At 37.5% G+C, this 27766-nt stretch overlaps 2 protein-coding genes across 2 annotated transcripts in view; both read left to right on the forward strand.

Annotated features, from left to right (window-relative positions):
* LOC139117934 (mucin-like protein) overlaps nucleotides 1-14283 on the forward strand; it is a 47996-nt gene extending 33713 nt beyond the window's left edge. Inside the window, exons 38-51 of the mRNA XM_070681173.1 lie at nucleotides 222-338; nucleotides 473-589; nucleotides 933-1058; nucleotides 3198-3320; nucleotides 3629-3877; nucleotides 4338-4583; nucleotides 5860-6127; nucleotides 6685-6814; nucleotides 7182-7472; nucleotides 8842-8960; nucleotides 9279-9406; nucleotides 13508-13718; nucleotides 13811-13908; nucleotides 14214-14283. Coding sequence (XP_070537274.1) covers nucleotides 222-338; nucleotides 473-589; nucleotides 933-1058; nucleotides 3198-3320; nucleotides 3629-3877; nucleotides 4338-4583; nucleotides 5860-6092 — 1211 coding nt within the window. The 3' untranslated portion in view covers nucleotides 6093-6127; nucleotides 6685-6814; nucleotides 7182-7472; ... (3 more) ...; nucleotides 13811-13908; nucleotides 14214-14283. The remainder of the gene's footprint in view (nucleotides 1-221; nucleotides 339-472; nucleotides 590-932; nucleotides 1059-3197; nucleotides 3321-3628; nucleotides 3878-4337; nucleotides 4584-5859; nucleotides 6128-6684; nucleotides 6815-7181; nucleotides 7473-8841; nucleotides 8961-9278; nucleotides 9407-13507; nucleotides 13719-13810; nucleotides 13909-14213) is intronic.
* Nucleotides 14241-21159, forward strand: LOC139117935 (uncharacterized). Its single transcript, XM_070681174.1, has 5 exons — nucleotides 14241-14257; nucleotides 14552-14607; nucleotides 14879-15213; nucleotides 19199-19318; nucleotides 19602-21159. The coding sequence occupies exons 1-5, from the start codon at nucleotides 14241-14243 to the stop codon at nucleotides 19686-19688; spliced, it is 615 nt and encodes a 204-aa protein (XP_070537275.1). The 3' UTR covers nucleotides 19689-21159.
* Nucleotides 21160-27766: the final 6607 nt, after the last annotated feature.

Consider the following 27766-nt stretch of genomic DNA (forward strand, 5'->3'; position numbering starts at 1 on the left):
CCCAACTAATGGTTAGCATAATGATTGTGAGACTGTTATTGATCGAGACTCGAGTTTAAATTCATTTTGCTTCAGCAATGCCTTGTGTATGACCAACCACATTTCGTATCGAATTACTGCTGGCTCTGATAGATGTTATAGTATTCGTCATTTCCAACAAATTGTCTCTAGCCGATTTCAACTTTTTTCAACATCAAAGTATCCCCATATTTTCTTGACAGATATAAATGAATGCAACACAGTGTCTTGTGATGAGAATGCTAGCTGTAACAATACAGAAGGATCCTTCTTCTGTAATTGTAATGACGGGTATGAAGGCAATGGATTTCTATGTGTAGGTGAGTAATCAAATTAAATCAATCAAATCAAATATGTTCAGAGAACGACAATTTTCATAAAATGCATATAAATGTTGATAAATAATACTTTTCCTACGTTGATATTTTTATTTATACCACTTGTACTCTTTCAGACAAGAATGAATGTTTAAATGATACCTGCCACCAGAACGCCATATGTACAAACCTTCCCGGGTCATTCAGTTGTAGCTGTATCACGGGTTACAATGACACTGGTGACATTTGTGAAGGTGGAGAATCGATCCTCCTTAAAGACATATAATTCTATTCTTTCGTTAATGCAATATCTAGATTGTGAAAGCGAAAGAAATAACCACTGCAAGCCAGATGTGTGTAAGACTTTATGTGCAAGCGGTCACTAAGTTTTTTCGAGACCCAACCATGTTAAAGGTGATGTTTGCGTAATACTGGAAAGAACTTGTGGAAAATAGGGTGTTATGGCAAAAAGGTGTCGATTTTGCAAAATATATTCGAAATCTGTTTTCAAGGCTTTGGCGCATTAACTATATGAATTAACAAGCCGTTATACCTTTTGTTGGGAAAAATTGATGACCGCCTTGCATATTCTTTCAGATATCAACGAATGTCTCACTGCACTGCATGACTGCGACCAAAACTATGGAATCTGCACCAATACAAATGGATCGTTTACCTGTCAATGTAAATCCGGTTTTACGGGCGACGGACGAATCTGTAAAGGTGAGAGTAGTTTTTCTATTGGGCAGTTAAACGTCTTTTTTCTCCGGTACTGAATAATTGAAATGTTATGTGAGATGAGCCTGAAAGTACAGAAAGACGTTTTTCTTAGCATGTTATTGTTCGGTAGCAAATAGAATCTTAAAAAACTGAGCCTGATAATCTAGAAGCAATGCTGCCATTCCCAAAATTAACGCCATTTTAATTGTAATTTATATGCTTGATAGTTGGGAGGATCAACATGCAGACATACTTATGTCTATCTTCGCTGATTAGTCGATTGTGAAATCGAAGGACAACAGAGTTGATAATACCTACTGTGACAAAAGTGGTGCAAAAACCATACAAAAATGAATGAGAAATGGATGAAAACTTGTAACTGGGACATGTGCATGTTATCTGATCTTACGTGTGTAGGTGTAATGCCGTAATGAGTATCGTCCGTGAAACTTGCGACAGAGCGTAAGACAAGACTAACATTGAAGCATAGACGATGAAGTGCTTGCATTTACCTAACATGGTTGCTTATTGTGAATGATAAATAATTATCATACATGCTATGCCTGTATTGCCATTCTTCTATTGTTCTGAGGATACTGATATAAACCCATATTTTAACTAGTGAAAATACGAATTATATTTTCACGGTAAGCTTAATTGAACTACTTACAGCGACGCGTACGCGTGACCTTCGCTGGTATGCATGACCTTCGTTGGTATAGGCCCCTATATAAAACAGCTGAGCGAATGAGACAAATGACAATCCAAACCGTCTAAAGATTATGGTCAAAATTTTGTTGTTTGCAGTCACTTCATGGACATTGCACTTAGGCATAAGTACAGTTGTACCAAAAACATACAAACGCACGCATTGAAAATTTGTATCATTTGCCGACACCTTGTCATCGTTCGGTTCACGGCCGGTCCCATACGGTGCAGTATTTTCATGTCGTCTACGCTGCTGAAGATTATAGTAAGATACCGGTTAGTGCATCATGATAGAACTGCTTTACGACAAGTTTCCTGTTGATGAGCTTAGGTATATGGGCGGTGAATTACATCGTTTACAGCCGTAAATGAGCCACAAAAATCCAACCGCACTGAAAATACTCGCGACAGACAAGGTTGAAAGTGCACATTTCCGATTTGTAGGTCAACTGTGTCTGGTTGGCACCGGTGCGGTGCGGGTTTCAGATACAATGTAAGATCTAGGGAAAGCCAAACTTTCGTTTAGGTTGTTAAAGGAAGTTTAGTTCTATTTAGGCAAGCCAGGAATGAAAATATACGAGCAGACGACGGAAATACCTTTGAAATGTTTATTCCTAGGCCTACAGCAACAAAATCACGCACCAGTTACGACACTAGTCTACAGCTTACAGTGTACTCACTACATGTTTTCCCTAATCCGCTTACTAAGATGGTAAATTCGACACTAACTCTATGCTCTCAGCTGTTCATACTCGATCGAGTTTGAAATCAAACGCTGGCGTGGCGCGAGTATTTTGACCCGATTTTGGTGGCCTCATAACTTTCACGCAGGGATGAGGCTATGTATCAAAACACGAAAACACACCAATTTACTCACTCCAGCCGATGTTTTACATCCACCGTCATTTTAAACTAAAAGTAAATCTTCTTAAAATTGTGAAAACCTGTGTCGACATCGTAACATTTAAATTGTTCGCTTTAAAAGTGCGTCATATACCCTCTTTTGAAGTGGAATGGCCCAATAGCGGAATAATATCAAGAAGTGATACGGTTGTCATCACTCCTTAGCAACCAACTTTTTATAAGTACAGCCAGGAGGAAGCAAGGTCGATTTCAGTTGATTTCGTCGCTAATTTCGGAGCGTCCGTAGGAAAACAGTCATAACCAAAGCATGCATGTATGATAAAGGGGTTATTACACGAAGTTAGGGCGATACCGCGTCGTATTCTCGTGATGTGTCCGCATTTTGACTCGTTGCTGCGCAACTCGTCAAAATACGGACACATCACTCGAATACGACGCGGTATCGCCCAAACTTCGTGTAATAACCCCTAAATATTATGACTACATGCAAGATATTCTTTGATACGCGTGACAAATGCCCTCTTGCTCATTAACAATGTATTAACTTAACTATGTTATGAAACGTTGCAGATATCGACGAATGCTCACTACGAGTCGATAATTGCGCCAGTGACGCAATCTGTGAAAATGACAATGGGACCTTCAGTTGCACTTGCAAAGGTGGTTACAACGGTACAGGCATCACATGTGATGGTAGGAAATGTTTCCTTTGTTTGTTTGTTTGGGGTTTTTTTTTTGAAGAGAGAGAGAGAGAGAGAGAGAGAGAGAGAGAGAGAGAGGGAGAGAGAGAGAGAGAGAGAGAGAGAGAGAGAGAGAGAGAGAGTCGTCTAATATGTTCGATTCAATACCTGACAATTCCAGGCATTTCTTAATGTTCAACGAGACAATTGGTATATTATTATTTTATTGCCAGAAACATTTTAGGTTATATTACTTTAATGCTGTCTGTATGTTAATGTGTCTCAAAACCATTATTATTGCATTGCTATGTTGTATACTAGATATCGACGAATGTCATGTCCAAGATGATGATTGTGCGGTAAATGCTGATTGTGGGAATATCCCAGGGAGTTACAGATGCACATGCAAGCCGGGATTTCGTGGAGATGGAAAAGATTCTTGTGTTGACATTGATGAATGTGAAGAGAATTTAGATGTCTGTCATGACGATTCCACATGTAACAACAATATCGGTTCATACGATTGTTCCTGTAATGAAGGCTTCATGGGTGACGGAATGGAATGCCAAGGTTTGCAGTGCATTACTTGTCAAAATGAAGTTTGTGAAAATTTAAGTAGAAATGAAGAAAGTTTGCCGTTGATATTTTCATCAATACTATATTTATGAAAAAATGCACTTTGAGGTGCACTGAATATCTAGTAACTCTTATCTATTTCTGCCACTTTTGTGCTGTTTTGAAACAGTCAGACAAAATTGTATTTCTATGTTCCATATATCATTTAAATCGATAGTTATGTTTTGCCCGTTCATTCACGTTACATACTATAATTATTATTGAATTTGATTCGTGTAAAGTAATTTGCCTCTTTGATCCGGAAATGTGTAGGGTAGCTCCAATATTTTAACGTTGGTTAAATGGGATTAGCTTTACTTATGGTACAGTGTGAGGCTAACTTCTATTGATGCTGCTTATTACCTGGAAGATGACTACGTCACAGGACTTTAACGGTTTTTTTCTAACCCCGCAGATGTCGATGAATGTACGGAAGTCGATGACAACTGCCATGTAAATGCCACTTGTCTCAACAAGATTGGCTCGTATGGGTGTTTGTGCAAGGCTGGCTTCGATGGAGATGGCAAATCCTGCAGTGATGTTAACGAGTGTGAGAGACTGACTGACGACTGTACTGATGAAGCAGACTGCAGAAACACAGTCGGGTCATTTTACTGTCAATGTTTTGATGGTTATCATATGAACGGAACGATATGCGAAGGTATGTTGCAAGGCTTCTGTTTATTATATCGGCTTTGTTAATCTATAATTTATGAAATCTGGTCACATCTCTGTAGTGTTGAAGTATTATAATTTTAATAGTCGCGCCAGCGGCTTACTTACTACGCATGCGCATATTCATAATATACTATGCAAGTAACCGGAAGTGTACCCTACTTTCATGGGCGCCGCCATGTTTTTTTGAGTACTCGTAAATAAACAAATATGAAACGTGCAAATTATTTTATAATATGCCATTTATAAAATATATCTCTTTTATTAGACAGTAAGCGTTGTTATCCATTTGTCCTGGCACAAAAGATCGTTAATATCATGCATAAAATAGAAAAGAAGGAAGAAAACTGTCGCGCATATGAAGGGGGGCATACGTAAAGAATGTTGGGACTGAATTTCAGAAAGGCGCCCCCTGTGTCAACAACTAGATTCAAAAATTGCCAGTTTTTAGACGGAACGCTATAGTTTTGAGCTTGCAAGTGGAAGGTGGGCAGTGGGGTTACCATTGCAATGATAATGATGGCATAATACGTCCCTTGTTTAAGACAATAGGCTGCTATCATGGTAGAAATAGCCAAATTTTGTCCCACATTTTTATAGAATACAGAAATTCTATACCTGCACTGCTGCAGGCTTTGACGTCGTGTACGTACATGAACTGCTTTAATTAGAGGGAAAGTGGGCAAAGTTGTCATACAAACGTATATAACAATTAATTATATTTTATCATGAATCAGTACAAATAACATCATTGCCAATATTAACCTCTGGCGCGACACCAAGGGCTGAGCCCTATATAATATTAAAGAAAAGAGGAAATCATTCTATATCAACTAGATATCCGTTCCAATATCGGATTGCATAGGTGAACGTCGATATTGTTGTTGAACTTCCTAATCACTCCGAATCTCCAGAAAAGATAAAAGTGTATAGGAAATCAAACATAACTCGCTAGTTCTAAACTTTCGAAAGAGAAAATGAAATTCTGTAGTAAAAGGGAGACTTCATAAATAACATTACCAATAAAAAATTGAGAAATTAGATAAATTCCCTACTTGAGATGCTCTTCTGAAGACACATAAAGTCGTTGACATTTCAGTTTGTCGGTAGACATCTGAATAGTTGATTTAAACTTAGAACCATATATGTTTCTAAAATCTCGTTTTGACAGGCTGCGACAGTGATGACAACTGTATATAAGTTCGATATAGTTTCCTTGTTGCACACGTATTTCATTAAAAACGCCCTCTTTTCATCACCAGATGACAACGAATGTGCAAGAAATGATAATAACAACTGCCTGTCCGATGCTGATGGTGGTGAATGTATCAACCTCCCGGGAAGTTATGAGTGTACTTGTAAAACAGGATACACAGGAGACGGTATAACAAGTTGTACTGACATAAATGAATGCACGGACTTGGAGGAAACGCCATTCTGTCCGATGAACTCGCACTGTGAAAACACCTCTTGGGTCGTACAGCTGCGTATGTGACCAAGGTTACGAAAACGATACCTCGTCTTGTACAGGTGGGTGACCCCCTATTAGTATGATTTTAAAGAAAACTGATTTAAAGTCAGTAAGACATTATGTAAGTAAAGTTAACACACGTTTTAAGTCTAAATCTTTCAGACCTGTTGGTCATTCCTGCTCTCTACCACCTGTGCATATTAGTAACATTTCCGTCGACGTCCAATAATTACAAAGCAATATTATTATGATATTCAAATTTATATATAGCTGGCCTTTTTGGCGTTTGCGCTGTTGTACAACTGTCACACAAATTGTCTGTTAAATGTTTACGGATGATAATAACGAATTCTTCTAAATTGGCTAAAGTGAATTTGGTATTTGTTTTAATTTTACTGACGATAATACATTAAAACTCCAAACACGGTATTGTTGAATTTTCGAAAAAGATTGTTATGGTCTTAATATTTAAATAAATGCTTAAAGTCTTCGTAAATTAATTGCTTTACTCAAATTGGCTTTTTTCATGAATTATTCGCGGAGATAACATTTCAAAATTCAAACTAATGATATAAATCTATGACAGAAAATTTACCTTGATATTTTTTTTTCGTAGATATTAATGAATGTGATTCGCCTAATGATTGCAATACTTCAAGTGAAGTGTGTGTGAACACTCCGGGTGGATATGACTGCGAATGTGATGAAATAAGAGGCTTTGCTGCGAAAGAACGGTACTTGTCAGTGTGAGTATCATTGTCATCTGAATTTCTACTTCCATGCCAAGAGTGAAAAGGATACAAAAATACAGAAATGTTACAATGTTGAAGCCTTTTATTTCCACCATCGACAGAATTTACTTAAAATATTCAAATTTACGATGTGTCTGTGGGGCGGTATCATTCTTTCAACAGACCGAAAATGGTTTAATATATCTTTCAGTAGATATGGTCGATTTATGCGTATGAAAATGTTCGATTTATGCGTATGAAAATTTTTACTGTAGAGTACGCTCTTTTATACGCTAAAAAGAAAAGATATAAATGACATTGGATGCGCACAAAACAGGATAACACATACCCTCCTTCTTAATCAATTTGGCTTCAAATTCAGATACAATAGAAAAGTCAACAGTGCAATCAACTACAAGAGTAAGTACATCGAAAGAACAATCTACAGAGCCATCGTCAACTACAATTACAACAGAGAAGCTAACAACAGCCGCCCTTTCAACTATCATTACAGCAGACGAACGAACGACACAGCCATCTACTACAACAGAAGTTACGACAACAAAGTCACCGACAACAATAAGAACAACAGAGGAAGAAACTACAATGCCGCCTAGTACGGCCAGGAAAACAGAAGTCACTACCGCAAAGCTATCTACAACTTTAAGAACAAGTGAGGAACAAACTATGTAAAATAACAGCTCATGTATTTTGCGCTTCGCTCATTAATGTTTTGCTAATTCATTTAATGATATAAAGTAAGGGCATTGGTGAATACCAGTGCTGCAATATATTTTTATTGTTTTCCTCTGATAATCTAATTTTACTGTGGTGATTAGGAAAAAATTGAATGAGCTAGCTAAACTTAAAATACATGACCGGATGTTGTTGCTAATCAAGAAGAGAAAGCAACTTTTCATATTTCGAAGGATTCTCATTTCGGCTGATAAGGCACCAGGAGGCGGGCGGAACATTAACCAAAGAAATGTAAACAGTTCTAAAGACAAATGTCACGAAATTATCGTTTGAAATAAGAGATTTTCTTTGTTCCTTGGGAGCAAGTGGTTCGCTGTGGCATCTCGATGATAAGATTAGGCCCATCAGCGACAGGCGTGAATAAACGATTGGTCTTAATCTAACAAAATCATGCAGTTGTTGTAGTAATACTCATATTTTTAACACGGTTATATTAAACACCTATTGCCTGGTCATGAGGGCTATAGCGCCCGTCTATTACCCCCGAGGGGCCGTGTGTTACCAGAAACACATCGCTATTCCCCGAGGCCGTAGGCCGAGGGGTATAGCGATGTGTTTCTGGTAACACACGGCCACGAGGGGTAATAGACGAGCGCTATAGCCCGAATAAAGACCAGGCTATAGGTGTTTTATAACACACCACATGCTCATGTTGTATTGTTATATAGTTTTTAATGTGTTTTGATATTTTGCACCGCAACAACCCACTGTGACAAGTTCACTGGGCGATGTTTCCACAGCGGTTTCAGTTGTACGTGGTACCACTGTCTTTCAAAAAATATTCTAAACATACCTAGCGACATATCCTTAGTTGCACTTTAATCTTTTCCGTCGATGAGCTGTTCAAGTTCCCACGCTGTTGGAATGTTGGAAAATGTTGGAAAATATGTTTTAGAGAATGTGTCGTCACCTATCCTGGACGCACATCACGTTCTAGTCACCCGCCATTGTTGCAAAGATGCAGACGACACTACGGTCACGTGACCAAGCACTTTTCCAAATTTGGTCAGGACTATTTCCCTAGGGAAATAGCTTTTCAAAAAATGCCCTCTGACGTCACTTTTGTCGATCCGGTGGGGACTAGACGTATCTATTTTCTCGTCACGTGACGTATTCTGGCGAATCGCGACAGGGAATGAGCATGTGGCGTGTTATAAATAACATATAAGGCACATTTGCACCACACCTGATTTTGCACGAATATAGCATGTTCTGTCGTTGAAAGGTAGTTCTGTTCGGTTGTCAATTTTCATGACGACATCTTACGGTTCATTTCTGCATCTCAGGAACAAATCCCTGTGCTGTAGATCCATGTGATAGAGACACCGAGTATTGTAAGAAGGAGGAGAGGGATATAAGTGTCTTTGCAGGGCTGGTCGGCGATTGGTTGATGGCGAATGTATGCGTAAGTATTGTCTAATGAAAAAACATCAAGGAGAATAAACGGATTTACCTGAAGGCTAAGACCAAGTGTTAATTCCTCGACAAATAATTTGTCTTAGTGCATGTTTGTTCAATATATGCTAAAAACCTGCAGCTGCCTGCCTACCTACCTACCTACCTTACCAACCAACCAACCGACTAACCGACCAACAGACCGACCAACGTACTCACTCACTCGCTCACTCACTCACTCAGTAACATACGCTAAATGTAAGTTGCGTTGGAAAATATATAGAAACAAAATAATCTATTGTGTGTAATATTCATGCTCTGCCAACAGATGTTCAGCTGTTCAAAGGTAGTCTGAAGATCATTGCAACTCATGGCACACCAGCTGTTTACACATCTGATTTAAACGATTCAAGTTCACAAAAGTACATATCTCTAGCCAAAAGCTTTATCGAAATGGTGAGTTGAAGTATCAAACATGTATCGTTTGAATCTAGTATAATAAAAATGATATCACATAGGCCTACATAGACCCAGTTATCCCTATAGTATGACTTCACACTATAGGTATATGACCACGATGAATCCATATTCCACATGTGGTGGATATGGGACCCGGACTACTTTTAAAACGTAAACAAAAAATCAGCTACATGTGTATTCAGAAATTATTTTCAAATTCCAGAATGCAAAAGTGGGAGGGTAATGAAGCACAAGGAAATATAGTAGTATTAAAATATAAGTGTAGAATACAAAATAATGTCGATACTAGAATGTTTATGAGTTTGTGTTTCTTCGTCGTTGATTTGCGATTGAAACGTTTGATTTCTACACCACTGACTGTCAACATTTAATACGCTATGTTACCGGCATTTTGTGTCGCCTACCTCGTCAAAAGAGCCCCTGTCGATGTCCATCAAACAACATACAAACCATAGCCGATAACCCAAGACACGTACCAATCATCCATGCAGCAGTAAGAATGTTTACTGAAGCAACATTGAGTTCAACATCACGATCAATGCTGCCGTGGTAGTCAACGAATCGAGCCCCGGGTCGAGCCGAGGAAGAGAAGGGCGTTCATCATTTCTGACAGCAATGACGATACTCCGGACTCATCAGAAGAAACACTATTTTACTTTTCAAGAGCGACGAGTTCAGGAGGTTATCAGTGCACTTAAAGGTGCAAGCTATTGCTTTGTCTATGCATGTTGTCCACCACGTTGTATTGTACCGTGTTGTTTAACTTCCGTGGTCTCGCGTCTGAGCTCAGAAAGAGTCGTTGCTCGTAGTCTTACCGATTGAGTCAGTGCCGAACACAGCTCTTCATTATATTTAAACAAGCTCATTTTATTCGTAAAATATTAAACATACAATTGATAATTTCGTAACACATAATAATTGGTAATTTTAAAAATTTCATACAAACTTTGCAAAGTATAATTCTTTGAATGATGTTCGAATATTGACAAAAATAACCCGTTCCCGGTAGCCGTATACCGCGGCTGAGAGTCGCGACGTCCCGCACCTAGCGCTTGCACGTCCAATAATTTTATGAATGAATTTTCATCCAAATTGATGTTATAGTAATTACCAAATAAATACCTTGTATTAAAAATCCATAGTCTTTCCTATTTCCGCTTGATTTGCAAGAAAAAGCCCTACTAGAGATGTTAATTATCATGCATGACAACTTTTCCCCACACAGACTTAGACGTGGTGGCTGTGACCAATCTGGCTGAAATTGGTCATAGCCACCACGTCTATTAAAATTCATGAGTTTACTTTTCTTGTTTACGTACATACTTATATCAGATGGAAATCTGAGGATTTGCGATTACATCAGGTTGACAACCCCCCACACAAGAGCAATGAATTAAAATTACTCTTTACAAAGCATGCGGACAAATTTGTTGGTTCCACACATGTCACTTACTCTTTACAAAGCATGACAAATTAGTTGGTTCCACACATGTCACTACAAATACAACACTAACGTTCATTGGAAAGGGACAATTTGAAGCCGCCTATTAAAGCTCGTGCCCGTGTGCAGTGATATGTTCGTCGGTAACGCTGTGAATGAAACATGCACACAGCGGCCCACACAACATCGTAAGCTTACTATCGTGGTATTTGTATTTGTATTTTTGAAACGAATCAAACACAAACTCGACAAAAAAACATTTTGGATAGTTAGGTGGGGAGCCTCTTTCACATTTTTCACATTAGATTTTACAAACACATTCATTCATGCACAGTATCTCACCACGCGCATATGCTACTGCATCTCTACAACGTCCATCCACATTATATGGGTGACCGCGAGCAGTTTCTTAAATGTATGTACATTTGGAAAATTAGCCTGTGCTCCAAAATTCCACCATAAATACCGTTTTGAAAGTGTCAGTGCTACTTACTTTTGTTGGCGGCCTTATTTCATTTTCATCGACAATTCTGTCCCATTTTGCTGACCAACCGTTGAACCCGACAAGACACTGACACGGTCCTTCTTCAACTGCAACTATTTTCTTCACTGCACCCTTTGTCCACCAGTAACAGTCATCGAGGGCCTCAACTTTTCACCTACTGAGAACGCGTTATGAGCTATGTTTTCTGTGTTTTCCGGTGTTTGGCTTAATTGCTAATGAAACTTTTAATTTTAATTGTTTTCCAAGTCAACTATCCAAGCATTTTAAGAGGGGTGATCAAAAAGGCCAGAACAGCCAATTTTGACCAACCGGGTTCAAGAACCCGGGAAAGGTGTTAAAAGTGTGCGATAGATGTGTTTACGACATAAACATTACGAACAGTAGGATTAAGATAGGTATGAATAATCCAAACTGCCCAGTTTCTATGTGGGGGAAAGTTTGAATGAGGAGCAGCTTCGGCGTGCTCGAAGTTAACCTCGACATGTACAGCTGAGCGCAGTCAAGTCATCTGTGACCCAGCGACGACCTCATAACACAAGCTTACGAATTCTTGTAAAATACTCCTCTCCTTATTTCGCAGTAATTATCATTCCTGAAAGGTTTATTCACGGAAAACTGGGTCTATGCATGTGATAAATATATAATCCCCACGTATTCCTCACTCGTGTGTCTGTGTCGCGGACTCGTGATTCCCCGTGTAGCGGCCGTATCCCCCCCTCGCCTAAGGCTCAAAGGGATACGGCCGCTACACGGGGAATCACTCGTCCGCGACGCAGCCACACTCCGTTCGGAATACGGGGGGATTATATATAATTATCAGTCCACCGTTTCAAAGCTACATTACAAATAGTACAGAATCTCATAATGCATACGGAATCGCCGAAGAGATACATTAAATAACCAGATGATCTGAAAGTGCTCAAGTGCCTGAGTATATATATATTGCGTGTGTCTGTAAATTTGAACTTTTGCCAAAACTTTATAACTTCATTACAACTCCGGTTATCAACATCATGTACATGTTCGTAACAGGCTAATTCCAAAGGTCCGCAATTATACAAATATGTAATTGGCAGAAATAAAAATACTAAATGTCTTTGACTGTTGCCATTGTTGCACTGCATGACGTAACATGCGTAATTGGATTTTGCCAAGTTCTTCAAGCTTCATATGGCAACCAAGAAAGTCATTTGCTTTCCAAATTGTGAATTAGCAGACTTGAAAATACAAAATATCTTTCCTTAATATAATTTGATTGCCTTATCAATATACACAATCATTTTCATAAACATTTGTAGTAAGAATCCTTGCAGTCTTATGTCCATAATTTGAAATGTGAGTTCTATAGCAAATAAGTTAGTAGCTGGTATAAAATGCCGAGGGACTTTCAGTGTAATTTTATATCAGTATCTTTAACGAACGTAACATAAATTGTCCAATGTGATTAAGTCAATTAAGATATAATCCTAAACCTGAAAGTGTATAAGTTATGCATAGGAGTTATTAGCCTATCTTAAATGCAGGTGCAATTGTCACAAATGCTTAACAGTATCTCCAACGTACATATCAAGTTTCATCACTTTTGATCAATTCATCTAGATATACCCCTCGTTAGAAAAGTTAACTAAATATATAATTTAATAATAGCTCCAAATGTTATCAGTTCTTGCAATTTGCAAACTTAATCTATTACCAGATTTTATTCTAATCCGATGAGCCGTTCTTGAGATATCTCACCAAAGACAGACATGCAGACAGATACACAGGCAAACAGAGATGGATGACTTTGTCTTTGGTAAATATTGCGTCATTACCAAAACGCGATGAATGTCGGCACATGTGAAGCAAATTCAACGTTTGATGCCTGTTCATAACTCGCCATTTGTAGTCTTCATAATACCACAAGACTTTGCCCAATAACAGTTGGTTGCGTCCCTTTATTTGGATATTTGGACCAGTTCCGGTAAAACCACAATGTAAAAAAATTGAATCTGTACTGTTGGTCCAATACGCTCAGCCACAGACAGGACGACCCATCCCTTTTAACAAAAAGCTTCCTTCGTGTATTGTGATAAGAATGTTACGTTCTCGTACCAGTTTAAAATTTGAAATAAATTTTTCTTTTCGACAGATTGACATGATCATGAACTTCCGCTTTCCATACATATATTGGATCAACCGTTCTTAGTTTCAAAAGCGGCAGCATCGAAGTCTCTTACACCAGCACCTTTCGCGACGAGCAGAACGTCACTGCAGAAAACCTGACGGAAACTATCAAGGAGAATGTGGAAAACGGCACAAATTTGTACAATTTCACTATCACTGATGATTTCACAATTAAGGTGAGCATTTAGTTCTATGAACTTGTCCAGAGAAGTACTTATCTTATTTTACCATTGCAACAGCTTTCCTGACATTATTCCGTTTATTTCAGTGCATAAGGACAAAGTGTGTTCCGATCCAGACAGACATGATTGCTCGGATGTCAACGCATGTGTAGATGAAACGGACGGTACATTTTCCTGCATGCCAGTTGGTTTATATTACACCTCTAAACCAGCAGACACAAAGAGTATAATTGAAGTGTCAAATCAAACAATTTTACCGCATTAAAATAGAAAGAGATCTGCAGAACAGTTGCAAATCGAGCCACATGATATTGAACAACTTGCAATGTCAAATATTCCAACGACAAACTTAAACCGCAAGGTAAATGAGTAATAAAAACAAATTCATTTGTTTCTACCTTCGGCATGTAGATCGTTTTTTTACAGTTTGCAAGTTTCTTATAAGTCTAATAACACGCCCTGTCCAATGTTGATTGCTCTTTATGATAGACCCATGTAACCCTAATCCGTGTGAAAATGAAGGAATGTGTACGGTAAAGGACGATAATTTTTCATGCACGTAAGTACAATATAACTCCGGTTAAAATTTGCTAGTTTGAGCGATTCGTTGTCGACACGTTTGAAAATGTTCGTGAGATTTATAAGACGGAATGATTAATAATGCAGGCAACCCTTGAAAATTCCATGTAAAGTATTATTAATTTCATCGGAATCATATAAACGTGAGAAGAAAACGGATTTTATTTCAGTATATGCAACAGTGAAACATCATTTTCGATCAGTGACTTCAATTACTGTATATTTTGCCATTTACTTAAACAATGCAGGTGCCTGACCAAGTTCGAAGGTGATCTCTGCCAAGTGGTGATAAAAGTTGAACAAGGTTTGTGTGCCTTCAGGTTTTGTCCATTTATGAAGTCGTGTTCCGATTTGTGGTTTGCAGAACGTTGGTTTTGCAAATATTGGTTTCAAAGATTCATTGAGTCAACAAGGAATGTTTTTCAGTTTAGATTGAACGAAAAATAAACACGGGAAATGCCATATTTTATCCATCAGGCTGTTTAAACTAGCGATCACCGAAGCCGCGCTGATAGAGCAAACAGAGGGTTTGTATAGATGAGTATTTAGGGCCTCTGTGTCTGCTTATTTTATAGGTTTAGGTCTGGCAGGAATAATTGGAGTCTCCACGGGGCTCACAGCTGGTGTCATTTTGCTGGCTTTGATTCTGTTCCTGGTGTTGTACAGACGATTTCTGAAGGAAAAGCCAACATCTTACACAGAAAATCCTTACCGGCCATGGACGCTTTCTTGGCCAGGACGAAAGCATAAAGACACCGATTATTACAAGGAGTCGCCGTACTGGGACAATTACAGCAGCAGTTCGTATGGTGAAGACGAAGGGGGTAGCCCAGGCAGCGGTCAAAAGGATATCCTTTACGGCAGAGCTGAAAGGTTGCGTAGTGCAATGGTTATGGCAAGGGATTCCCAGGTAACTCAAAGGATTGCTAGCTTGTTTCTATGATTTGCCAGCCAGAGAGCTGTTTACAATTATATGTTACAGTTACCTTACTCGGCTCAAAACCTTTATGCCTGGATTAACGAACATGTGATTTAAGGTAGTTTGGGTCTCAAAAATGAAATACTTTAACTTTTACTCACACTTTTTTTCAAGCAAATTTTCAACAATTAATCTCTTTCAAAATCAAAAATAAATTTGGGGTCATCGTGCAAATTTTGATCGGAAATAACAAATGACTCAATGTTTTACTGATATTTGAAATTCAAAACGGCTGTCATTCCTGTATTATCCTAAAGGAAGGATTTTAAAAATCCCGATTCTCAAAAATAAACTGAGGAAGTGAAAACTTTCTTAACTCATCATAAGCTACAAAAGAGCCCCAACAAGTGGTAGGCTGAAAGAATACTAGTATTGTAAAAGTTTGATATCACACAAGTGATATGTATGAATTCCGTCTCGAGCCTTCCGACATGTAAGTCGGATGTTCTCGGTTAGATTCTTCGTTCAATATTTCTGTTCAACATATTGGCTAACTATTGTTATATTTACTGACGCATTATTCCGAACGTACGCAGTTACTTCCGAATCGCGAAAACTTACATGCCGGAAAATGCCGAGAGAGTTTGACCGGTTAAGAAGGGCTTGACTACGCAGTTTCTGCGTAGTGAAGCTTCATTACGTATTCATGGTGACCCCTGGCCAGCTGTCAATAACTTTGGGGGCTTTTGTCTTTTGGCCTGCTTTGCATATGCGTCGTTGGACACGACCTGCCAATCACCCAGGTAGTCAATTAAACTATTAATTGACTGTTTACCGACCCAATTAACACTATCCAGCAGTATCAGTCATATTTTAATCGCGTGGCCCGGGTGGGCACAACGTAGGAACGCGTGTATTTCTATGTGTATGTTTCACTTGTGGTGTTGTTTGTACCATCGTGTGTTTGAAGTCCTTGTTTCACCCACCGTCCCTCCACCCACGGTGTTTCACCTACAGCATTACCTTCAAGGTGACAGGCTTACTATTAATGTTCAGTATCATTGCACCGAGTTCTGCCCACGGTGAAAACCACCTGTTTTGCCTACTAATTACTGCCCGTCGCTGCCCGTCCTGAATGTAGCCTATCTATAGCTACAGTAATCACATAAATCATTTATCAGTTTTGATATATACTCCTAAATTGTAAGTTTGATCAAAATCGAGACCACATTCAAGGGCTATGCAGACTGTCCATGTACGCGCACACAGTGACAAGAAGGCGGCAAACACCTACTCACCAAGCACATCGAATCGGCGAAAAGAAGCATAAAAAAGCTAGGCTCATCGCAAAACAAAACGCGCCAAGCGCTAACAAATACCCATACCAAGCGGCCTTTTCAGGGCCACCAAATACTCCAAAAAGGGAACTACAAAAAAAACGATAAAATGACATAGAACACACAAACACTTAAAAGAAATAACAAAAATCGTACACATATCAAACAATTGAAACACAACATTAAATACAAAATAAACAATCACAGTAACGTAACAGAAAACATGGCCGTGGAAATAAATCAGCTATTTCCAAAGAAAAGCCGACAACAACATGAAATTCAACAACAACCTATCATCGCTCAAACTATGAAACTCCGAAAAATAGTACTAGGCAAAAGCCTTAAAATCCATTCGGACACCAACAAAACCAAACAGAATAAAACCACCTCAGGATTTCAACAAATAAAGTCGTATAATGTGACTACGCTACATCGTGAGACACAAACAATCGCAACAACACCAATTCAAAGAAAAGTCAAATTGGACTCCACGAACAACAAAAAAACAAAAACTTGAAAGCTATCTGAAGCTTCTAAACTCGCACTTCTAGAGATACCCTTTCAAACAAGGAAATAAAACATGTCGCGTGCCAAAGAATCGCGATAAACCAGCTTGCAAACACTGGACAAATTTTGGGAAAATAACCCTTCGACAAGGGTCGGTTTTTCGTTATTGTCAACACAAACGATTACGTACTCGAATGCGAAAGGCAATTACGTAACACTCAGTATTATACACAACAAGTCAGAACAAACAGTAAACAAAGTAAACGAACTATTAATTAAAATGTACGAGAACAAGCACATCAACCAGGATACTTGTAAGTATCTTGATCCAATAAACATAAAATCCGTACCCCGCAGTGGTACTTATTGCCTAAAAATTCACAACCTCCGCAAAAATCTAAAAGACACACCAGTCAAAACAAAATTACCGAAGTAAAGAAATATAGAACAACAAACCGAACCACCAAACGGACTCACGACGTGACCAAAATTAATATACTTGCCTCGCTAATCGGAAAGCAAGACCACTAAAATGCATTAAAATAAATTTTCACAAACACAAACTAAGGAAAGAATCTACACTGCGACTGATGAGAAACCACACTCGGGTTTCGAAACGCAAGCGTCAAAGGGCGACTCTATCAACTTTTGTAACAACATAGGTCCGGCTGCGTCTCGCCATAAGCTTTCCCCACACAAACAAAACATTACCGTACACACTAATCCAAACTTCTCTACAAATATCCAAAGCGAAACAAACATTTCATTAACACAAACAATCGGATAAGAATGTAGGAACACATTTTCGAAACGAATCAAACACAAACTCGACACAAAAACATTTAGGATAGTTAGGTGGGGAGCCTGTTTCACATTTTTTACATCTCGCTATACTGTCTATGATTCTAAAAATAAAGTCATCTGCCACTTTTTCTGTATACGCGGTTTGGCAAAACTCATCTCTTCAATCGAAAGTCGGGCGATTTCATGGTTCTTTGGGACACTTAAGTGTACGTCGAGCTTAAGGAATGTAGTTACATTCGCGATGTTTTATTCGAAAATTATTTATTCCTTCAAGGGCAAATGCACATAATTTATGCTGTTGGAAATACTGGCCGCTCATAAACAAGACAATAAACTCAATATATGTGCATCTTTACTTATATTGTCAAAGTACCACCGACACCCACAAAAAACCAAATGTTCAGTCCAGGTATTTGCAACTCTGCCATCCGACTGGTCAACAGGAAATCAACCATAGGTGTCTTTTGGCACGCGTATACGCCAGTCACCTAGGCGACGGTAATCTGCACCACTTATCACCATCGGGAAGGTACTCCTCCCCATATACCACTGGTGATCCCACCCTCAAGGCACTGCGTCATTCGACCAAGCATTGTTATTGTAATTTCCTGCATAAAATTAACAGCGAGGTCAACCGGTCAAACTCTCTCGGCATTTTCTCTCATGTAACTGTAGCGGACTTTGTCGTGAGTTTATGAGGCATTTTCAATTAATGAGGCATTTTAGAAAGTAAAATGTCCATTTCGGGCAGGTGTCTGAACGAAAACTAAATGTGTTTATAAAGCACATGTAAGTACTTGGGAGCAGTTCTTGTCTTGTTGTTATTCTGGTTCGTAAGTTCGTATTTACACTGGTTAAGAAACGTCGTTTACGTTGTTGTTGCTGTTGCTGTTGTTCTTCCATTTGTTTAAACACAGGATTAAATATGGTACTTTCATCAATGATGTAGTATGTTCCATATTCAATTCGTCGGCTGAATTGACTATTTCTTGTTTCAATTTATATCGAAAGATCCGGACAGTACGATATTTATTAACCGATAAAGTTTTGAAGAGATGGCTTTACATAATACAGAGGGTTCAAGTTTTTATCCTGTGTTGACCTTTTAACGTCGCCCCTTAGGACAGTAAATATAACTCATGAGTATGACTGTTGATTTTATTACTAGCGCAATAGTCTTTCCTGAAGTATTTATTGTACATGTAACTTTGGTATGCAGAAAACATGTTCAGAATAAAGTATCAGAATATTTCCTTGCGAACATGTGTAGAATCCGATTCTTATACATTGTGACATGTTATAATTACACACTTCTGTTTGTGTCACAGGCCTTCCTTTACCCGCATGGTAACCAGGCAAAGAAGACAGTTGACATGTCAGATTCGTCACTGAACAGTGAATTTATTCTACCATATGTCGCTGATGGCTCAGAGCTTGCCCGTGACGAGGTAAGAGGCTAGGGAACAATTGGGAAAGCATAAACTGATTGGAGTTTGTTAGCGATCGTTCGATCAAGACAAATTTGTGTTCCAGCACAAACAAAGATACAAGCAGACGACGCAGACGCACACACAGACGCAAATACACACACACATATAATATATATATATATATATATATATATATATATATATATATATATATATATATATATATATATATATATATATATATATATATATATATATCCTTTTTAATATATTTTATTCACATTTGACCGTTTTCATACAGGCCGCCTCCTATGAAGCAATGGATCGTATTCCAATTGACAGAGAGTTCAAGATCCCAAGAGCCCGACTTCACCAGCCACCACATTAACCAAATTGCTGCGACGTTTGACAAGATGGCAACACAAATTTAATTTACCATGATATAAGTACTTATCCATAGCCTTTCATACAGACTATATCATTAAAGCTAATCAAAACTTAGTACTCGGTTTCGGCAAACCTAAACTAATTTCTTCAAATTTGCACATTCATGTACACGCATCAGAGACAATAACCCATCCCGCTCAGGCCGTAATAGTTAATTTCTTTGTTTGCCTTCTGCTGAAAATTTGAAAGGTGTGCAGGTGCGCCGTTCAAAATCTTATTTGACTGTTTCTATGTAAAAAGTAGTATTGCTCTTTCAAGAATCAAAGAAGACAAATCTAATTTACACGACAATGTGCCTTTTCAGCAAGCATGCAGGGGTGTTTATACAAGCTTTTGTGAACGTCAATTGTAGGCAGAACAGCTATACGGTTAAGATGAATTAAAAATACACCGTGTTTTGTTCAAGACAGTGTCCAAAGACCTACGCACACGGGGACCTGACACAAAGAATTTGACTACTGCTGCCTAATAGTTGTAGCTGTAGTTGCACGAAGCGTATTCCAATGCCGCATTGACATGGCCGTGAGCGACTTAGAACGTAGACTTTATTTCGATTACATGAATTTCGATGAACCAATTGAACAAAACTCGCATTCTGAAACTCATCATATCTGAGGCGAGTAAGTGTTCTTATTATACAATAATTCAGTATTCTGGAAATTAACCAGCTCTCAGGGTAGACTGCGTGAATACTTTGTTCAGCATTGACATATATGTTACTTGTGGTACAAACAATCATTCCAGGTTTACATATTGACATTATATTTATCCAGATTACCTTTGGAGTTTAAATACATTGATTGTATACAATGATTAATCTTTCAGAAATGTTATATAATAAATGTATATATTCAAGAAGTACCTATATATTTCGTACTAAAAGTTTATGGTTTCATTTTGTTTGCAATAAACTGCAATCTTATCACTAAACTATTAGTGGTGAACGTTTGAAGTTCACTTAATATTATCTATTTGAAAGCTGCTTGAACACTTTTATAAAGATGGTGAAAATGTCCAATATATTGTCCTGCGAAACTCTCTAGTATCAGAACTCAGAAAATAATTCACATTCCATTACAGCACTATATCGAGTAACATGATTTCAGTTATATTCACATAGTATTCAGTAAGAGAGTTGAAGGTCACAAAGTACATGACCAAGACTGAAGATGGTTAACATGCTAGTAAAAGTGCATTAAGCTGCCGTGATTTCAGTACAATGTCAAAACGAAGACACACATGAAATATAGTGTGCGATTGTTTTTAAGCAATTGTAATTTTTAATGAAACATTTAACAACTTTTGAAACATTTTGCATTTCTATTACATAGCAATTTGAGATCTGAATATCTCTGAAATTGTATTGTTTATTACAGTATTTAATCAAGGAATAAAATAACTTCTGAACATGTCTATTTGTAAAATGTTATTACAGTTTACGAAACCTCGAAAACCCTTCCTATTACCTTGCGGTCCCGCTATTTGGTATGGATATAACTTGTTAATTGTTTTGAAAATTTGAGCAAACAAAGTTTTTGCATCAATAACAAAGTAAACCTGCAGCATAGTTCACCTTTGGCAACCTGTTGTTTGAAGGGCATTGTACACAGATTTAACATTTTCTTATATTAAGATATTGTAAGCAGCCTACAATAATGACAAAAACATCCTTTGGCCAACCCCAAAATATTTAATATGCAAATAAGCTGTTTATTAACGTGACACTGCTCTTTGCTTAATGGGACAATTAGATATCTGTCAGATCAACATTTGTAGCACGTTTCATTACATTTAATGCTGTAATTTAAAAGTAATATCACTAATTACAAAGTTCATTGAATATGCAAATGAACCCTTAATTAACTTGACACTTTTCAATGTTTCATAGCACAATTAGATATTTATCAGATCAATATCTGTAGCAGGTATCACCAAATTTGGTGAAGTAATTTCAGAGTTATATACCTAATTACAAAGTTTATTAAATATGTAAATGAACCCTTAATTAACTTCACACTACTAAATGCTTTACAACACAGTCAGATATCTGTTGGGTCAGTATCTGCAGCAGATTTCATCACATTTGGTGCATTTATTTCGGAATTATATGACTAATTACAAAACTTCATAAAATATGTAAATGAGCTTTTTATTTACATTGTAATGCTCCATGCATCTTAGTACAATCAGATATTAACCAGATCAAAATCTGTAGCACGTTTCATCAAATTTAATGATGTAATTTTGGAGTAATATCACTAATTACAAAGTTCATTATATCATTATGCAAATGAACCCTTAATTAACTTGACACTTCTCAATGTTTCATAGCACAATTAGATATTTATCAGATCAATATCTGTAGCAGGTTTCACCGAATTGGGTGCCGTAATTTCAGAGTTATATACTAATTACAAAGTTCATCAAATATGTAAATGAACCCTAATTAACTTCACACAACTAGATGCTTTACACCCACCGTCAGAAATCTGTCGGATCAGTATCTGTGGCAGATTTCATCAAATTTGGTGCATTTATTTCGGAGTTATATGACTAATTACAAAACTTCATAAAATATGCAAATGAGCTATTTATTTGCTTGACACTGTCCAATGCTTCTCAGTACAATTAGATATTTATCAGATCAATATCTGTAGCAGGTTTCACTGAATTGGGTGCCGTAATTTCAGAGTTATATACCTAATTACAAAGTTCATTAAATATGCAAATGAACCCTTAATTAACTTCACACTACTGAATGCTTTACACCACAGTTAGATATCTGTCGGATCAGTATCTGCAACAGATTTCATCAAATTTGGTGCAGTTATTTCGGAGTTATATGACTAATTACAAAACTTCATAAAATATGCAAATGAGCTTTTTATTAACTTGACACTGCTAAATTCTTCTCAATACAATTAGATAGATATCAGATCTATTTTTATTGCATGTATCATCAAATTTGGTGAAGGCATTTCAGAGTTATATCACTAAATACAAAAGTTCATTAAATATGCAAATGAGCAAATAATTGACATGACACTCACAGTACCCAATCTGATTAAATCAGATGTAGAGTACGGCGACGTCTTCTTATGCGGACGCGGTAGTTTTTCGCTGTCGCCTTTCACTACAGCGAAAGAATACCACGTACGCATAGAGGGACGTCACCGTACTCTACATCTGATTTAATCAGATTGTCACAGTACTATAATAATGTTTTGAGATTGTCATCTGTGAAAAGTTTCATGAAATTTTGTGCACTATTTCTTGATATATGTCGACACTGTCATTACTGTCTCCATAGGGAAACCATTATATGAAAAAAATGATATTGCATAACTTCGTTAATATGCAAGCCACACTAACCAAAATCTGATCAGTTCTTGCAATTAGCATATGGTACCTGTCTACTAAATCTGACTTGAATCTGTTCAGGCGTTTTTGAGTTATCGTGTAAACAGACAGACAGACAGACAGACAGACACACACACACACACGGACAGACAGACAGACATCGCTATGACATTAGCCGACGTGTGTGAACACGTGAGCTAGAAATAACATCAGATTTTGTGTTGCTTAACTAAGGCATACTTGGACGAGTATGGTACTCGAAGTGGGAATAGTAGACTATAAAAAATAATGCGATTAAATGTCAGTGTGCTTCCTATCAAACGATGGCTGAAAATGCGTCAATTTTTGTAGAATAAAACCTGCAGTAAAAAAGAGAGAAAATCAGTGTTGGCCCTACATAAACGAGGAAAATTCCAAATCCCAAAGAAAAACTAGAGTTATGTACACAGTGGTTTTAAAATATCGACATACATTGTCTTAAAAAACTACAAATACATTGGCAGCTTACTTAACATTTCCATCAGTCCACTGTGTGCGCTGATTTACTTATTGAACGTGGCATTGTTTTAGACGGCGCTCAAAAAATGATGATTTTGGGTGGCCAATACCTTCAAAAAAGTTCAAATCCCCTCTCTATGATCAATTTTTTTTAAAGGTTTAGTTACACGTGTACGTCTGACGGCGCGCAGTGGCGTACGCGTATCCGTGCTCACGTGTGAATAGAGAGATTTAGTTGTGCGTTCCCGATTATTTTGCTGCATATTTTTCTCAGAAACATGCGAAACTCGTATAATTTTCAGAAACATGAATTTCGATACGTGAGGACCATTCTTATAGTAGCTTGTTGTACAATCGAACTACCTTAAATCAGCCAATTTTCTTTGATACAGTTATTTATGTGGTTTAGAGAAATCTTTTTGAGGCGTCAGACAAAAGTGGAATGCGACTACAACATTTCGTTCATGTGAGGAAATTATCGGAAGTACTCCTTGTACAGTTGCAAACTCTACGAGATATTCTGATATCAAAGATGTTCGCCTAATTTACAATGGTACCTTTTGAGTTTACTCTAACATGTTATCTTTGTATATCAGAAAAGCTACACATAAATCTTCGCTGTAAAACAACTGCTCTAAGTTGTTTCAAAATGTCACAACCAAAACAGAATATATTTATCAAATTTTAACACACGAGAAATACAATGCTGTGTCAGAACCATATAAATGAGTGTAGAGCTAAGAATCCTTTTTAGCACTGACTGTCTGTCTGAAGGTTGCAGGATACATGAAACTTGAATAACAGATATTATTATACACCTACGTCTGTAACCTATGCATGGAGTTTCGTCGTACAGTAAGTTTCGCTATCAGAGGACGCGGAGTCCAATAACTTTGACGCGGAGTACAATAACTTTAGGTGTTATTGGACGCTATTTGACCTTTGACCTCAATACACCTTTACGTCAACGCGAGGAAAAAGAAGAGGATATTTTACATTTTTACTACAATATATATACTTCTTAACATTCAGTACTTCACAAAGTAAATCATGGTCTGCCAAAACCGGTGAATTTGAGTGAAATTATGCTGCCGACGTAAACTTTTTACCACGCGCACTGCGCAGCGCGGGGTTGAAATTTCGTTCAGTGCGCTTAGCGGACGCGCCGAACGCGTTCCAAGTCTGCTGCGATCGCGTCAGTGCAGAAGCATCCAAAAACGCCTACATTTCGACTTTATCCAAGTAAATTTGGACTAAAAGGTGTATAATAATAAGGTTATTCACAAAATACCGGATTTATGTCCTCGTACATCTTAGGCTACGGTATTGTCTACGCGTCTCGGACAATACCTCCGCTGCACGATGTACTCGGACATAAATCCCGGTATTTTGTGAATAACCTTATATTATTAACAGTTTGTAGAGTCATAAAGGCACGTTCTTAAATGTATTCATTTTTAAACTCATCAGTAAACTTTGGTATTTACCAATCTAAGTCGAGTTGAGTCAATCCAACTCTGGCCAGGTCAATGTTAGAGCTCACAGCCCTATTCGCCCTCAACGGTTTTTCTAACGAGCGACGCTCACAGGCCACCGCACTATATTTAAATTAGTGTTTACTGTTAAAAGTTTTACTATTGTATTTTTTTTATGATGACAATGTGAAAATTTAGAAAATCAAGCATGGTGACCCTCTTTTTTTCTTTAAGTTTTGATTATTCTGTCATGCAGGTCTTCCATGTTTTGCTCTTTGGCCTGATCTTGTGTCGCCCCAAACTTTTCTTCACCTACCATGTACATCAGAGTTAGAGCTATCTCTGTCACTGCTAATCATTGCAGTGACAGTGACACTGCAGTAGCAGGTCAGTACCTGATAGTGCTTGGTTCGGGAAACTATGGAAGTACTATGACTCTATGGGCATTACAAATCTAAATTCGCAGGTAGCTCCAATTTGGAAATAATTCAACGCAATCACTGCACTCATACTATTTCCATTGACCAAAGATAGCCATCCGTACGATAGCCCATACGTAACCTGACCCTAGTTTTATTAGTAGCGCAGCCAGCGGTCGAAAATGGGTCAAGGAACCAGACTAGCTTGATACAAAAAATAGGGAAGTAAGTTTCTTGGCCAAGTTTCAGTCGATCTTACAGCTGATCGCAGCTTTTCGACCCTAATTTGGCTCGTTTCAAGTCAATTCAACAATTGTTTGGATCGTCAGGGGTCGTTTTTGCTCGGTTCAGCTCGGTTTGGGTCGTCTCAACATTCACAAACGCCCCTACAACAGAAAGGTGTACGAGTAGGTGACGCCCGAATGGCTTACTCCGGACAATATTTGATCTTTGACCTCACAACCGTTTTATGCGAACACTTGGAAAGTATAATGGTCTGAGATCTCACTATATCACGCCCCCCCCCCCAAAAAAAACCAAACTTCGATCGACTGTACGTAAGGGGAAAATGTGGCAAATTCGATTCAGAATGTGAATACAGCAATTTATGTCAGAGTAAACCGTGGCGCGCTTGTATTCGATCACCTACGCTACATTTCTCGATGGATACAATGTTGCACCGCGACAACGTACTCTTTCATAAACACTGTACAGGTATTTTGTGAAATACCTTTCAAGGTTTAATGCTTTTCGGATAAACCTAATTCAAGTGCCACGGGAGCTACATTTCACGATTCATGTTCTGCACTTTAAGCTATAAATAGATGCATTTTCACTCCAATTTACTTCATCGATTCATCTTCATGGCTAAATCACAATTCGGGCTTCAATAGCGCCTTCTAAATTATGAAATGGTGATCTGTGAATGTGTGTTTACGAATTCAACATCAAGGGACATATGCAATAAAGGATGGGCAGACATAACTTACAGGGGAGGGCTAGTGTTCCTCAAAATCATACTTTGTGTATCATTATGACGATAAAAATTGATCATCGAAATTCTGTACATTAATCTTGTAGACCAAATGGCCAGAATGTTACATTTCAAATATCAAGGTCTTGAGATAGAGCTGCACAGAAATATTTCAATCTCAAATGACAATGAAACCTCCTCGCTCTCTCTCTCTCTCTCATCCTCTCTCTCTCTCTCTCTCTCTCCCTCTCTCTCTCCTCTCTCGCTCTCCTCTCTATATATATATAATATTACATTGTATACATTGTGTAAATATATATATATATGATATATATATAGATATATATATATATATATATATATATATATATATATATATATATATATATATATTATCTCGAAGTATACAGATGTCCTCGTTGGAAATTACAGGCCCAATGCCAAAGCACAGCGTTATAAATAAACAGATTACTTCAAGTACAAAGTAATGAAATCTATTACTTAAGTTTCATGCATCTTGCAATCCTCAGATAGATGCATCTTGCAATCTGAGGATGGCAAGATGCATGAAATTTAAGTAATAGATTTCATTACTTTGTACTTGAAGTAATCTGTTTATATACACCACACACACACACACACACATATATATATATATATATATATATATATATATATATATATATATATATATAATATATATATATATATATATATATATGTTTATGTGTGTGTGTGTTTAGGGTAAGAACCCTCAATTTTTGTATCAACGATAAAAATTTAGTATTAATGATAAAAATAAATTTAAGACAAAAACATGATGCTATTTCTGAAATGTAGTATTTCAATTTAAACAAGTGTCTGTAGAAAAACCTACTATTTTAATTTGCATTATCTATCCTCATTCTAAAATGGCATGGGTTGGAAGACTGACACCCAAAAAAGGTGATTAAAACACGATTAGTAAAATTAAAATACTCTTATTCAAAATGGAAGAATTTTATTGACAACACAAAGTAGTCATTTTGTTATATAACATCATTTTAAGGACATAATGTGAAATTTAAGAAATTTGATCAAGCCAGAGAGGAGTTAATTCTCAGGATATCTTGAAATTGGGAGAAAAGGGGAGCCAGGAATCTGATGATTTGAATAAATGTGCATAATTACCAGTTTTACATCACCCTACTTCTGCCTGCCTGACAAGCTAAAAGATGAATCCTACCAAGATTTTAATATTATTTTTTCGATAAGCCTGCGTACCGTGCTGCGTGTTCCCGGCGTTATAACAAAT

The sequence above is a fragment of the Ptychodera flava genome, chromosome 18, assembly GCF_041260155.1.
Source record: "Ptychodera flava strain L36383 chromosome 18, AS_Pfla_20210202, whole genome shotgun sequence".
NCBI classification, from domain to species: Eukaryota; Metazoa; Hemichordata; class Enteropneusta; family Ptychoderidae; genus Ptychodera; species Ptychodera flava.